This window comes from Syngnathus leptorhynchus, chromosome 9 (assembly GCF_054491065.1).
Source record: "Syngnathus leptorhynchus isolate UIUO chromosome 9, UIUO_Slep, whole genome shotgun sequence".
Taxonomy (NCBI): Eukaryota; Metazoa; Chordata; class Actinopteri; order Syngnathiformes; family Syngnathidae; genus Syngnathus; species Syngnathus leptorhynchus.
Window position 1 is genome coordinate 11,768,389 of NC_141203.1, and position 16,155 is coordinate 11,784,543.

At 47.0% G+C, this 16,155-nt stretch overlaps 1 protein-coding gene across 1 annotated transcript; it reads left to right on the forward strand.

Annotated features, from left to right (window-relative positions):
- The first annotated feature begins 842 nt into the window (after positions 1-842).
- Positions 843-15,877, forward strand: LOC147051230 (activin receptor type-1-like). Its single transcript, XM_085920665.1, has 12 exons — positions 843-1,182; positions 8,514-8,587; positions 8,977-9,225; positions 9,864-10,139; positions 10,338-10,604; positions 10,950-11,155; positions 12,204-12,303; positions 13,140-13,286; positions 13,355-13,630; positions 14,087-14,284; positions 14,361-14,491; positions 14,657-15,877. The coding sequence occupies exons 2-12, from the start codon at positions 8,521-8,523 to the stop codon at positions 14,789-14,791; spliced, it is 2,052 nt and encodes a 683-aa protein (XP_085776791.1). The 5' UTR covers positions 843-1,182; positions 8,514-8,520; the 3' UTR covers positions 14,792-15,877.
- The last annotated feature ends 278 nt before the right edge of the window (positions 15,878-16,155 follow it).

Below are 16,155 nucleotides of genomic sequence, written 5' to 3' on the forward strand. Positions count from 1 at the left end.
AATAAATAAAATAAAAATCAGAATGGTTGAATAAATCAAATGTTATTTTTTGTAGCGTTGCTTGCACCCTGGGACCAGAGCCTTCTCAATCCGATTCAATGCAACAGCGCCCTCTGGCGAGCATATATATACTTGAAATCTACTTAGCATTCTAATTGCTTTTGCACTTCTATTTACATTCTGTTGTCCCACACCATTTCACATCCAATTAAACTGCAGGCCAACAAAACACAACTGGATTTGTCATCTATAAGAAGCATGACGTGAAATATTTGCCCTAAATTGAATCCATTTTCCAGAGTGCTTTGGAGAAACACGATAACAAAGGGCACATTTTAACAATCATCATTGATATCCTTTGAGAATAACTGAGATTTAAATTATGCAACCTAACAAGTGAGTCATTTCAGTTTGTTTCAAAAAGTACAAATCACTTAGTTTACTTTGTTGTTTTTGTTATCTGTTATTTGTGATCAGTTTCATGATCTTAGTTTATATCAACTTTAGTTCTATATACAAATTTTACATCAATCATTTTCTTATCGTGGTCATACGACTCCCTTACTTTTGATTCAAATTCATTATTTACATTTAATCTTTTAAGTTCAGTTCGCGTTTAAACGTTTAGGTAAAATGTCTGCTTTTATTTCGAAAACGTTCGTTAGGAAATTGTCATTTTACTTTGAAAGTGTTTTCAACGGAAGCCGTCCGTGCTCTCTCGCTGTGCATTGTGGGTAAGCGAGTCTTTAGCAAACTTCCTGTTTGAGTCGCTCATGCTTACCACCGTGTCCCCCGTCCTCTCCTCCTCCTCCTCTTCCCACTCCCCCCCCCCCCCCCCCTCCCTTTGCCGCCTTCGTTCTATGTGACTTGAGAAGTCCAGACGACTGCAACGTAAGAGGCGAATCGCGCTTTTAAAGACAAAACAAAAAATTATCCCTTGTTTATCTCTTCTACACCGAAGAAGCGAGGCGAAAAGTGAATTTGACGAAGCCGGAGCGAACGAGTGGACGGTGGTTGTGGCGGTTGCGGGAGGGGGAGAAATGTTGGCGCCGCGTCGCCGCCGCAGCGTCTCGGACTTGGGCAAACAGACTGGCTATTGTCGCTGAACGGCTCCAAGAGATGGACGCCTTGGTCCATTCGACAACCCCCTTTTGAAGCACTTTGAGACAAAGCTCCAACGAGGTGAGTACCTCAATGGCGTAGTTTGAGATGATATTTTCCATGTTTGTATGTGGGTGGGAAGTTTTTCAAAAAAAGCTTCAAGAATTTTTGCCTTCACAGAAAAACCTGTAAAAACACGAAGCTTGTTGTCACGTACACACAAACACGACTCGGCATGTTTTTATTTTTTTTTCCCCCCAAATATTTTGAATGAACACCTCAGGCCAAATAACTTAGAAAAACAAGCCAAGTCTGCTTCATTTGCAGCGTTCTAATTCCATAATGCGGCTTTTTAAAGTTGGCAACAAGTTGCGACTCGCGAGTGCATTGTCATGCAAGCAGATCTCTTTGGGAGGGTCGTTTTTTGCGTGATCGTGTGTCATCCCACGCTGAGCACTTTTTTTTTTTTCTACATCACAATCGCACAGATCTTGCAGGGATTGGGGTGAAGGGGTTTACACCACACTTGGCTCCTCCTATAGATGAAAAATGAATTGATAGGATGTATTTTTGGAGCACAGACCTCATGCATTTTCAACAGGGGTTCCCAACATGCCAAAACATCTACAATGCCCTGATTTCTGATGAAAAAGAAAAAAACATGAGGAAGATGCAGGGGGGGAGGAAAAAAACAACAACCCCAGACTAAGCTGCTGTCGGCAGCACACATTGTGGACTGGTTGCCAGTTAATCGGTGATCATAACCAAAATAATCGTAATTCATAAAGAAACCTTCCTCAAATTGTGCTAATGATATAAAGTCTTAAGGTTTGGAACATACAATGTCCAAAATTGACCTACCAGAGGTGCAACTATTAATCGATGAATTGACAAATTAGTCAATTGGATTAATGATATTTGTTTGACTTAAATCCTCAGGATTTTCCTGATCTGGTTGCCGGGCAGTGTCGTACTATATAAAGAAATAAACCACCATTCATCTTCACATATTAGCTGTCACCGCTAAAGTTTGAGGAAACCAGGATTGGCATGGAGACCCACTGACGATGACTTCATTTGGGAGGCGTTGATTCTCACTGCGACCGTTCCCAGATAATTGCGCTGCTTAAAAGACGTGCGAACCTCTCACACCCAGCGGAGTGCTTGAATCGACTGCTAGCATCATTGCGTCGCCGCCGCGCACCCCCTCCCCTGCGAAGCACCTTCTCCACCTCGGCCAGACAAACACATTAATCAAGTATGTCTGGGGATTACTTGATTGTGTTCATACTTGATTACACATCTGATGTAGTGCTTTTAAGTCTCTGCCAAACAACGTGGATGAGACACTCAAGATCTTTGAAGCTATACTTGAGGGACAACATGTCATCAGTAATGGCTTTGGCTTGAGTGTCGGCCATCTTTTTTTTTTCAATCAATTTCTAGTACTTTGTCAGTTGGAGTTTTAAGTCGACTGAGCTGACATGATACGCGTCGTCACTCATTGGTTTAGCTGATTTGTTATCGCCTCCTTGCATCTTTTAAAGCGAAAACTGATTAGCTTAAACGAGGTATACAGTTAGCATTTTGGAGACCCCAAACCAGATCCGGACCGGCATCCAGACTGCCAGACAATACAAAGGAGAGTAGAAGTTGAAACAAAAGATGCTAGCTAGCTAGCTGTCTTTTCTAGCTAGCTCGACAAAAAAATGAAATCCTGGAGATCCTCCTTCGACTTCTTCAATGTTTTCTCGCGTCTTCAACAAGTCGCGGTTTGGGCGCTTCCCATGATTCCATTTGAATTGCGGTTGCCCTCAAGCAAGACATGTACTGCTTTGACGTTCAAAGGAATCATCAGCCAGAGGCTCTCACAATCAAGGTGTCTTCATAAAAAAATATTGATCTAAGGTGCACAATAAAATTTCCAGTTCATATGCATATGTCAACCACCGCAAAGATAAACCCCAAAACCCAGATGTTTGAATAGCGTCTCTGTCTTGGTGGCCTTCTTCTCACTCTCCCCTGTGAGCTCTCTGAAAATATCTATTGTTTGCAATTAAATCAGCTTCTTTTTTTTTTTCTCCCCCCAACAAAAGAAATCAGCCCCAGACGGTGACTATTTTGCTTGGTCAATGATCCGCAGACAACAACTTCATAGTCTGCCGCTTGCCGTCTGGGCTCCTCGGCTCGCTGAACGTGAGCCGATGCTAGTCTTGATAGCAGGACGTCTGACGGGCTGGGCTGGGACGGGCCGGGCCTGCCGACTAGTCAGACAGGTACCCAGACAATGGAGGAGGGAGGACAGGTTGTTTTCACAGATCCCTGGTTTTTGAAATGCTTCCTTTGGTCTGATTGTAGAAAGCAAATTAGCGCTAGACGGAGTTTGGCTTCAGATGTAGAAGATAGTCATTAAATCATTTAACTACCACAAGTAGACTGCAGTGTCAGATAGGAACAATGTGTTAATGCTAGTTGGGGGGGGGGGCCGGATCCAGAAACCAGAGAATGGTGGGGGTTGGGGTTCTGCCTGCGCATGTGTGAAATCAGGTTACAGACTCTGTCATTAAGAAGGGAAGCGCAGTTATGAGACCAAGATAGACTTCGAGTCTACGCAAGAGTCCGGAGCTCATCTGGCTCGTCCACGTCGGTGAGAAGAAGGAGCCGTTCCGAGCCTGGCGTGCATCTGGCCGTTGTTTACATTCTGTTTGTGTATACGCTACCATGCTGACTCTACAGAAAGTTTGCTTCGCGTCGGTGCCGGCTGGCGTTAGATGAGGAGCGTGGAAACGCAGCATGTGGGTTGAATTGGCTGCACTGTCCAGCTTTTTTTTTTTTTTTAACAAAAGAAGCCTTCTGTCCACAATGGGTTTTTTTTCTCCCCAGTATAATTTTAGCCCAAACACATTGCATCAGTCTGAGGTGTCTCGTAGTGCCGCAGTCTTGACAATCAAAGTTGAGAAGCGATTTAGGGGGGGGGGGGTGCACGGAGATAAAGAGAATCTTCCTCCCCAGTCTGGTCTTGTTTGACTATCTGTCCCTCTGCCGGTGGCTTATTGATCGTCTCGGTTTCTGTGTTCTTAAATGTGGATAAAGAGTGGCGGGGGGGGGAGCTGAGAGGAGACTGTCTGCTCCGAAGCACTCCATCGTGGATCTGCAGTGCCTTTGGCTCCTCTAGTCTGCACTGGAGACACTCCGGGAAGACTGGCTTGGTGCGTTTGTCTTCTCGCTCAGCTTTTAAGAGGCAATGTCTTTGCTCCATCCCTCTGATTACATTTACAGGCCAGAGAAGTCAAGCAATTGGCTTCACTTATTCCATCACTATTTGATAAGTTGGGAGCTTTGGTATGAGTGGCCTGCCATTGGCTGGAGGACTGGTCCAGATGGGAAAATTCTGGGAATATTTTAGGTTTAGCTTGTGGACATTTTCCGCTAGCGTACCGTGTAGCGCAGTCGAGGTTAGCCGATTAATCGACACTCGTTTTAATAATTGTGTTTAGAGCCATTGTTTCTCTTAAAATGGTTTCAGCTTCTCAACAGTGATAATTATTTCTGTAGTCGTTCGTGAAGCAAATCGATAAGATTGGGTTGAATGCCAATTTGCTAAAAAATAAATTCAGATTCAGTCGAGTCAGCACGTTTTGAGTCCCGTGTTCGATATTGACGCTTCAAAGCTGAACTTGAAGTCATCGCTTGGAACCCTCTTTGGCTAACTGTTGCACTCCAGTCCATTCCGAGTGTTACGAGCATGTGAAAGTCAAAGGTCAGGGCGGAAAGTAAATAAAAGCTGTAAAACCTTTAGATGTTGTGACAAGCTCAGGAGCTACAACAACCCAGTGGACCTTTTTTTAGCTCGGGAATTCTGGGCCGTAAAATTTCGTCGACGCTTTTATCGTTTTGTCGCACGCACGTTTGCCGGGCGGCTGATTAGCAATGCAGCGGTCAAGGGGTTGCCTGGTGGGAACCACCCCCAAATCCCCCCCACCCCACCCGCCCTCTGTTCTTCAGTCCTTTGCTTAAGTTTCCCTCCTTGACGAGGAGCCGCTTTGCCAAAAGGTTGCGCCGGAACACAAATCAAGGCGAGGTTGGCTTTTGAAAAGAGCGGCGCTCCGGGCCAGGGAGCTCGGCAAGACGTTCTTTTTGGAGTGTTTGTGCATTCCTTCGTCGGCAAAGATTGCGAAGGGGCCGTAAAGAGCGTGTTTGAATTGGCGCTTGAAAATGTTTTGATGGCCGTGTGAAAAGTCCAGCTGCCCTGGCGACCGCAGTCGGGCCCCCGCTCGTTAACGGCGTCTTAATCACCGCACCGTATAACCTTTCGATCCGTCTCAAACGACTTTGCGCGTCAGCGAGCTGAGAACCACTAAAAAAAAAAAAAAAAACACCTTACCGTCACATTTTCAAATGGCTTTGCCAATGTAAACGACGCGAGCGGGAATGGAAAACTCATACGATGACATTCCGCACGTTGCAAAAACCAAGCAGCTGCTAAGATACTGCCAGGCCTCGGCCGGACTGGGCTTATTCCAAAATCCTTTCCAGGGCCTCGCATAAGGAGCCCTTTTATCCCTATTTGATGAGGCCTTCGTCCAAAAAGGTTAATGAGCTTTTGCTTGACTCCTTTAGCCACGTTTCTCTCACGCACACAATCGCAGCGGATGCTCAACGTGGTCACTAGCTAAGTCCGAGTCGCTAGTCGGATATCCTTTTGGACCCAGCGCCGATTTTTCTATTTCAGCCAATTTGGGTCACTTTAAACCAGTGGTTGTCAAGCGGTGGTCCGCGGCCCTCTAACGGTCCGTGTGGGTATTGCAACTGGCCTGTGAAATTTTACATTTTTTTTTTTTTTTTTTTTTTTTAAATAAAATGGATTCATCATTTAGACTTGATTTACTTTCCAGCTAATTTTGTGAATCAGTTTCAAAAGTTGAGTAATGGAAACAAATGATCACAATGTACTGATGAGGAAAACGGTTTGAGATTTTTGGACCTAGAAGCCGCTGGACGAGTTTGATGGAACAGATTCTTCCGCCGCCGAGAATCGTAATTGAGCGTGCGTCAGCCAGAGGTCCCGACGTCCGTGAGCTCATTTCCACACGGGCCAATCTTGACAGCCCGCCAGTCAAGATCCCCCCCCCGGTCCCCGCTTTGCCGCATTGTGAGCGAGCGAGCGAGTGTTCCCGCTCGGCGTTGCGATGCGGTGACCTCGCCAGGACTGCTGAGTTCTCATTATGTTGTAGCGTGGCCGCCAGCCAGAAAAGCAAAGCGCCACAACAGTCAGTATCTTCTCACGTTGGAGACGCGAGGTGACCTAGATGGCGCTGCCCGGAAGGACGTGTTTAAATAGGTTGGCGGGTGTCGGCGCGGATAATTTGTTGTCGTCGACTGCTCGCATGTCGGTCCGGCGTCTGAATCTCCTCGCGGCCGGCTTTTTATTTTTTATTTTTTGGTGCCACGCTGACTGTGCCAGGCTGCCAGCTCCGACGCAGATTGCACCTCTCGTCTCCCCTCTTTTTTTTTTCTTTGCCATCATGATGACTCAGCAGCTCGTCCGATCCAGCATCCCGACCCCTCCCAAACCGACTGCAACACCATGGCTCGTCATTCCCTCCATTTTGCCAACTTGCATACATAACCTAGCATCTATTCTGGCTTTCAAAATGATCAGTTTGACGTATTTCAATCTAGCACTTGATGCGGGATGACTCGGAAAAGGGCCTCCCTGCCTTCCGTAGGGAGAATTGAAACACCTGCAAGCGCTCAACAGGAGTCAAAGCAAACATATTTTACACGCTGGCAATGAAAATGTCTTTCCGCTCCTCCTTTGTACTCCGCAATCTGTAGCCAAACGTGTTAAAACACACGAAATGTCCCAAGTTGTTCGAGTCAGCAAAAAAAAATAAAAAAATCCAAACGCAAGAAAAGTTTTCAATGTTGTTATCACTTCCCAAGTGTCCATTTGATGCCTCTCTTAAAATAACATCTTGTTTGGAATAAACATCCAATCGTCTGACGTGAATCTTCAACGCCGTCGACATTTTTTTCCCGTCGGGTTCCCTCCGGCGGGTTTCTGCTCGGTAACGATGAAAGACGCCTCGACGAGAACGCACCCACGGCTTCCCCGTCACATTTTCAACACATCTCGACCGGAGAACTCAATAACAAACGTCTCGGCACGCGACCCCCGGGAGCTTTAGCGTAGCGACATGCTAACTCATTGAAAAAGAGCTGTTGTATTCTCAACGCTCCATTAATGTTTTGTTTTGGTTTTTTTCCTCTGCGAAATGTAAAGCAAAAGCGCAGCAAATCGTTGACGTGCGTTAATCAAGGCCATTAAGTGACGCCCGCGGCGTTTTGTTCACTTAGCTGAGTGAGGTGAGTTACACATGGATCAGCTGTGAGTGAGTCACTATTCGCCGCATGGCCATTCTGAAAATCCCAACGTTAAAACCGTGAGCCTTACAAAATACTTGCCAGACAGTGTCGTGCGTGAAATATCCCCCCCCCCCCCAATCAAAATGGAAATATTAGTGATGACGTTTGACATGATTGCAGCGCCAGACAGCCGTCACAAACGCTCCCCCCCCCCATCCCGGACACCAGACACCTCTTTGTCCCACCTCCCTCCCTCCCTGTGCGTCTGTCCCCAATTCTCTGCCCCTCCTCTGACCCACTGTCCCTCGGTTGCCCCCTGGCTATACCTCGCTTTACACCTCCCCATTGAGGGACCCCCCCCCCCCCTAGTCAGACCGATTAGCCCCGTTTTGTACTCTGATTAAAGGAGCAGCATGTGGCCTGCGCGAGTGGTCCACTGTTAGCTAAGCTAATGTTAACATGACGTACTTCATCATTTATGTCTCTGGGAGGCTGCTGCAAAAAAGCTTGGAGCGGGTGGGTTGTCCATTGTGTCATCACTAAAAATGTTTGGAGAGAAAGGCTTGCGACGTGGAGAGGAAGGAGGAACAAACGAGTGTCCGCCGGCTGCCGACGTTACTACAGCCGCATTAAAAATGGAAGGATTAGACCGTCTGCAGAGAGGACACTATTTGGGCACCCACGCTAATTCTCCCCACAGTGCTCGCCTCCTCCTCTCTCACGTCTGTCTGCCCCCCCACACACACACATACACACACTTATGCACCAGGACCCAGGCAGCCAATAAGCAAGCACCAGTCTCCCCATTGCTTGCCACTCATGCCTTGTTGCCAGGACAACAGCGAGGCACGAGTCCCACTTTACATTTTCGAAACTTGGTTTTGACTCTTGCCGAAAAAAAGAAGAAAAAAAACACCAGAGCGCGTCCCGCTGCAAATTGCCTGTCCAAAAAGTGACGCTTCCTGACGGCCTCTGAAAATGTTCTCGTGTATTTCGGACATCATTAGTAAAAGGTTGTGTTTGTGTCTCCCCAAACATTGCAGGTGGAAAATGACAGCCGGCCACATGATTCTTTTGATTGTGATCCTTTGGGTCCCTCCCTGCACAAGCTTGGAAGGTAAGGATGTCCCCTCTCCTCTTTTACAGTTTTTCACCTCAGATCGAAGGAGCCGGGGGTTGGGGGGGGGCTTTTGGATTAACGGGTATGATCCCCTTGCATTTAGCTAACTATAGACACTGGGTTTGTCAGTCAAAACACAGAGGCAGCCTCCGTGTCTGTCTGAGTGGCCCTCGAGCAGCTTGCCTGCACAGACTGATCATTCAAGCACGTCCCCCATCCCCCCCCATTCTCCCTCCCGGCTCCGTCTAATCCGCCGTCTCGTAGTTATTTTCGACTACTGCAGCGATGCGCACATTTCCGATGCGGCGAAAACAGTGTTGTTGTTGTTTTTTTTGTTTTTTTCTGTCGAAGCCAATGAAACAATCAAATGTCTGTCGTCCGTACAGCCGAAGGCGACGTCAGGCGCTCGCAGTGCTCGTGCGACGGGTCGTCCTGCGGCGGAGGCGACCGCTGTTTTGGCCGGCGGTGCTTCACCTCGCTCTCCTTGCTCAACGGGACTCGGGAATTTCGGAAGGGATGCATTGTGGGTAGCGAAGAAGGGAAGTGCGATACGCCGCCGACTCCCGAGTTGGTGGTGGAGTGCTGCTACGGAGATCTGTGCAACGTGAACGTGTCTCTGCAGCAGCATGTTAAAGGTGAGCTGGAAAATTGCATCTGATAGATCGGCCAATAGTAGATCGGCAAAAAGATTCATGTCATGACATTTGACAGATTTTTACTGCCAGAATGATCTCAAACAGTCGATTAATCGGTTCTTGGAATGTTACAAAACAATTGAAGGGCCACTTTGTCACTTATTTTTAACACTTTTTTGCTTTCCATCAAAGGTGACACAGCAAATAGTTTAGTTTTTTTTGGGGTGGCCCTTAGCCCCTCATCCACATAGAATAGAGCCGCCCCTGCCCGGCGGAGACTTCCACATTTACAACCAAAATAAGGCTAATCGGACACATTTTCAAGCAGGATTTTACTTCATCATTCATATGGTGTGCTCACAAAACAGACCGAGAAGAAAATGGAGAAAAAGACTGAATTATCTTTAGGATCTCTTCGCAGAATTATCTGTATTCATGAAGTTGTGAATAGCGAATAGGCGGGCTCACTGTAATAAAATAGCTGTAATCCGTTGAGACGACCAAGGTGGGTGTTTGCGTTTGAAATAGAAAAGTAAAAAGCTCCGATCCCTTGTCATGTCTAATTGAATGGCGGTTAGGATCATAGAAGAGTGATGATATTGCGCTAACGGTCGCTCTGCCTTTCTCTCGGCCGTCAGACGCCGAAGCGTCCGCCGGCAGACCGGCCCTCCGGGAGCAAGAGTGCGTATGCGAGGGCGCCGCCTGCCAGCCCCATCGGCGCTGCGCCGGCCAACATTGTTTCTCCTCGCTCACGGTGGCGGACGGCGGCGGCGCCGTCCAACAGAAGGGCTGCCTGAGGGACGACGACGTGGGCCGGGCCACCTGCGCCGAGCCGCCCTCGCCGACCCGCGTCGTCAAGTGCTGCCAAGGCCATCTGTGCAACATGAACGTCACGCTGCAAGCTCCGGGGAAAGGTACATTGATTATGATGAAATAAGTTCTGAATTTTTATAAACTGCATATATGATCAAGAAATTATGAATAAATAATGAAATATTATTTAAAAAAATATGATTCAATAATTATTTGTAAAATATTTTGGTTTCATAAAATAAATTGGATTTTTTTTTTTTTTTTTTTTTAATACAAACCCCGCATGAATCTTTTTCCAGAGGAAGTGAAGCCCCTAACCAAAGAGACGCACGAGTGCGTGTGCGAGGGCAGCTCGTGCGCCTCGGGGGGGAACCGCTGCAAGGGCAGCCAGTGTTTCTCCTCCCTGACCGTCAACGGAGGCTCTCTGATGTACCAGAAAGGTTGCTTTGATGTCTACGAGCAGAGCACCATGACCTGCAAGACGCCGCCTTCCAGAGACCAGATTGTGGAATGCTGCTTCGGCCACCTGTGCAACCTCAACAGCACCGTCCAGCTTCCCGTCAAAGGTGTTCTACTACGTTTCTCGCCATACCAGGAAAAATAGAGCAAAATGATGGAGACCCTGAGTAGTGGGGGGGGGGGCTTGACTATTACTTAGTCATGCCCCCCCCCCCCCTTACTGTCTTGTCTGCTTGCTGACATTATCTTGAGGCTAGAAGCCACCTGGGGAGTGTGAGCGAGACAGAGAGCTAAATTCAGCTCGACGGTGTCCTGCTGTCTTCCTCCCACGGCGCACGAGATGAGCTTCACTTGATAGCTCACTTCATGCAACTAAGATTAGTTTGATGCTGTTGGAAAAGCCCCGCAGTCACTCCTTTCATGTTGTTTAATTCCAATTTTTTCCCCGGCAGCCGACGAACTCTCCAACTACAGCGTGACCATGCTAGCCGTGGTCATCGTGGCGCCCATCCTGGTCCTGGTCGTCCTGTCGGCCATCGCCATCCTGGTGTTCCGACGCATCTACCGCAACCAGATGGAGAGATTGACATCACGGGATGCAGAATACGGAACCATCGACGGTCTCATTGCGTCCAACGTGGGGGAGAGCACGCTGGCGGTGAGTCGTCCGTGTCGAGTCATATTTTCAATCCCTCATGTTTAGAAAATTCCAGCACTTGAAATGATTAAAACGTAGATTAAGCCGTCTTGTGCAACAACGCCGGTCTTGTTTGTGTACGCCGACTCGAGAGAGAGAGACTTTCTGTTCTCGGCGAGAAAAGCCCCTTCGACGCTTGTTTTCCTTCTCGGGGTCATTTTTACTGTCTGCGCTCGGAATGTTCTCTCCCAGCCGGCGATTGGGAGCTTTAGCACAGCGTGGTTTATGTTTTGAGGTCTCACTAAACGGATCCAGAGTTTAGGCGGAGTCGTGCGGTCACACAGGCCGGCGCTCCCCCCCCCGTCTCGTCTTTTACTGTCCCGTAACTTCTTTCTTCTTTCACTGCTAAATAAGGAGCGCACTAATAAACACCTTGCCAATGTGCCAACAAGTCCATTGCGTAGTTGAAATCTTGCAATCATAAAATATTATTATTCTTCATCTCCCTGACTAACACGTTTATGTATTGATTCACATCCTTGAATGCGGACAACTCCCTTTTCCACTTTTTAATTTCACTCGTATCTTGCGGTACCATCATGAGCCCAAGCGTGATTATTTATAGCCTATAAACGATTTTATTTTACAGCCACAATCTTCCGTCTTGTAATTCCAGTTGTCTCGCAGACAGCGCATCCATAATAAATCTGTTAAAACGAAGCGTATTCTTCCTTCCCTCTTTGTCTCCTGCTTTGGTTTGTCTTCAGCTACTGACTCAGCACTGCCCTCCCGTGGCAGTGCCGGGTACTCCATATGTCTTGTTGCCCAGCTAAAAATAAAAGGCTTAGCAGAGTCTCGCCTTGTTTTGCAGCTCGGCCCAGGGATTAGTTGGAATGTCCAGCAGCCACAACATCTGGAAAAAAAAAAAAAAAGGAGACTGGGATATACTTCTCTTGTTTTTACAATAGAGGGCGCCCTCTCTTCACACGCATGCATCTTCCGACTTTTCGTTTAACCTGTTAGTCAAATCTCTTCTTTCAATTTAGTAAGCTTATTTTTTCATTCCCAGGATCTTCTGGATCACTCGTGCACTTCGGGAAGCGGCTCCGGCCTTCCGTTCCTGGTTCAGAGGACGGTGGCTCGACAAATCACTCTCAACGAGTGTGTGGGTGAGTGAGTGTCCACCCCACTCCAAGCCAGCAAGTATTGTTATTGACATTAGCTCTGCGCCAGAATATGCAGCCCCGCTCATTCATTTTAATGAGACCTTCGTGTCAACACAATGGGGGGGGGGCGCTCTCCACACACACACACACACACACACACACACACACACAAAAAAGTACAACAGAAACCTCACAACTGTTAAAAAAATCGAGAGCGGATCTGCTTTTTGCCCGCAGCAGTCCCCCATACTCCCCCCCAAGGTTTAATTTTCCATAAGAAGAAAGAAACTATGCATCTCATATAATTCTAAACGCTCCGTCTGCTTCTTACACACGTCGTCATGAAAATCGCACGGCTTGCAACAAGAACAAAGGCCAGTGTCTGGGTGACAGGCCACCGTTGTTGTTCAACCCCTGAAGAAATACGACTCTCCGACACCCTCCGTGTTGAACATTAATGTCGCGCAGCTGACGCGGTTGGATTCGCTCAGCAGAGTTGAAGCACGCACGCACGCTTGCGCGAGTATGGTTATTGCCTTCTTGGAAGTCATCAAACAGATCGAGAGCACTTCAAATTAGGGCCGGACATTCAAATCGACATTGCAGTGTCGTAGAATGCAATTTCCTAAAGTTACTATTTTGAAGAAAGAAAAAAAGCCTTTTTTTTTTTGTTGCTATATACATGTAGTACCAAAACTGACCTGTGAGAGGCAGCATGGTGCAAAAAAGCCCTTTTTACCTACCAAACAAAAGAGATTTTTATAATCTACAAAACTACAAAAATCAAAACTACAGAGCCGATATCATTTCCTAATTTCCATTTTTTTGGCTCATGCCAGGCAAGGGCCGTTACGGCGAAGTGTGGCGGGGCCACTGGCAGGGAGAGAGCGTCGCCGTGAAGATCTTCTCGTCCCGAGACGAGAAGTCCTGGTTCCGAGAAACCGAGATCTATAACACGGTGCTGCTGAGACACGAAAACATCCTGGGTAGGTCGCCGATGACGATCATCGATCAACCCCGCTCGACCGTCTTGAACACTCGTGTTCTCCTCCAGGCTTCATCGCTTCCGACATGACGTCCCGCAACTCCAGCACGCAGCTTTGGCTCATCACCCACTACCACGAGATGGGCTCCCTGTACGACTACCTGCAGCTGAGCACGCTGGACGCGTGCGCTTGCCTGCGCATGGCGCTCTCCATCGCCAGCGGCCTGGCCCATCTGCACGTGGAGATCTTCGGCACCCAGGGCAAGCCGGCCATCGCCCACCGGGACCTCAAGAGCAAGAACATCCTGGTGAAAATAAACGGCCAGTGTTGCATCGCCGACCTCGGTAAGAAGAAGACGACAAATTCTTTTTCAAGCTCTCCATTTGTTTATTTGATGAGTCTGGTAGAGTCTCAAAATCCAGACTCACTGATCACCTGACCATAGGTTGCTCTATGACTCAGGACGTTTTAACCGCCGAGGAGCCCAAGCCCCGATAACGTGATTTTGTTTACCGCGTGCTGCAAAGGAAATAAATCTAATGTGGTTCCTCTCGTCTTTCTGCTTAAGGCTCATTTGTTCCTAATTTAAGAGAAACAAGCAGAGCTTAATGTTCCTCCTGTGCTTTGGCTGTAAACACATTCGGAAGTGCACTTAATGTTCCATTTGTTCCGTGGAGAAGCTCAGCAGGTTGATTTGTGATGAGCTCCTCCCACGTGAATGACATCAGCTGACGGCAATCTGGGCGAGATGTTCTACATCCTGTTGACAAAAGCCGCTTTTTTTTTTTTTTGTCTTCAAGGTTTGGCCGTCATGCATTTCCAAGACACCAACGAGCTGGACGTGGGCAACAATCCCAAAGTAGGCACCAAGCGCTACATGGCTCCCGAGGTGCTGGACGACTCCATCCAGATGGACTGCTTTGAGTCCTACAAGAGGGTGGACATCTGGGCCCTGGGCCTCGTTCTGTGGGAGATCGCCAGGAGGACGGTCAGCAACGGTGCGTCTTCTCGCCTGTCCACCGACAAGCACACGTTGCTTCATTGGTGAGCTTCTCACACGTGCTCTCCCCGTAGGCATCGTTGAGGACTACAAGCCGCCTTTCCACGACGTGGTTCCCAGCGATCCCAGTTTTGAGGATATGAAGAAAGTCGTCTGTGTGGACCAGCAGAGGCCCAACATACCCAACAGATGGTTCTCGGACCCGGTGAGTCATCCCGGAACATAAACATTTCAAAATGTTCGATTAAAACTATCATTTCTTCAAAAAAAAGTTAGCTTGATGCTAACATGTAATGTGAAACATCATAGACAGGCTAAAAGATTTTAGCAAAGATATTCATATGACTAATATTTTTTTTTCCCCCCCCAGACTTTAATCTCAATGGCAAAGCTGATGAAGGAGTGCTGGTACCAGAACCCGTCGGCCCGACTGACGGCGCTACGCATCAAAAAGACTTTGACAAAAATCAACAGCTCCGTTGACAAAATGAAAACAGACATTTGAGCGCCGCAGTACTTCCCGGCTGAACATGCCCCGCCCCCGCCCCGCCCCTTCAGCGTGCCCTTATAGCGGCACGGCCCTGTATTTATTTTCAAAGACACATTTTGGCATCCAAAGATGGCTGAGCGGGCTCTTGGGAACCGGACGTTGAATATGAAGCAATCTGGGAGCTGGATTGTTAGTGCTTTTGCTTTTTGCGCCTGAGTTTGGAGAAGAGGTTGCATTGAGTCATATTTTTTTCTTGGTTCGCCTCGTTGCAAAAACAAAAAAAAAGCGTCCATCACTCTTCCAATGTCAGCAGGTGTATAGTTCTCAATCTCTTCCTTTTGTTTTGTCTTAGTTGTGCACAACACAAGAATATCTGCTAGGTGATGCTGAGGTTAGCCATCTCCTTCGCCTGTACTCTTAAATTTGCCTTTATACCGTCTTAATGCGCATTGTCGAGTTCATGAAGTCAAACTTCAACTTTTTTTTTTTTTTTTTTTCTTTAACATTTTATATCGGCTAGCGGTTTCTATTAATTAAATAGAAAACAAGTATATGACCTGTCTGATTTGTCTTGACGCTCTGCTCATTTCAACTTTCACAAAATGATTTCCCTCAATGCGTCATTTGGAACATACGCAACTCGGAAGCCCAATCTGACGACTGAGAGTTTCGTTTCGAAGCCAGTAATGGCTAGCCGCCATCAACATATGCATCAGCAGCTGTTTGGACTTTTGACCGTCATCACATTCAGTGTCATTTAATCCATTATGCTCCCACACGCTTCGCTCAGAAAAAAACCCCGCGCCCGCCTTTTTTTTCGTCGAGCTCCTTTAGTGCGCGGCGGTGCGTATCTTCTGCTGAAATTGCCTGCTGAATAAGCAAAAAAAAAAAAATGGGATGATTGCTTTTTACAAGGTGACACACATTGCCTTAACACTAGATAAACACAAGCAGCCACTTTAAATGCATTTCTAACAGCGCTCGTAAGAACCTGGCTGCTCATCTCCATTTTTTTTTATCGCTGAGTTAAAATGTCTTAACACACAAACGGATTGTACGTGGTGTCCAAATATAGTATGTCTACTGGGTTTAATGAGCTGTAACGGGTTGCTAGGAAACACATGTACATATGTTCATAGTTAGAGCTGCACCACCACCACCACCTTAAAAAAAAAAAAACATATACAATACTAATATTTTGCAGGTTTTGCTTTAAAACAAAATCTACGTTTATATGTTTGATATATTTTTGTTTTACCCAAATTACCAATATTAGTTTTATTTAATTTTATTTTTACCTTAAAAAACAACAACATATACAATACTAATATTTTACAGGTTTTGCTTTAAAACAAAATCAACTATATATTTTAGTTTTA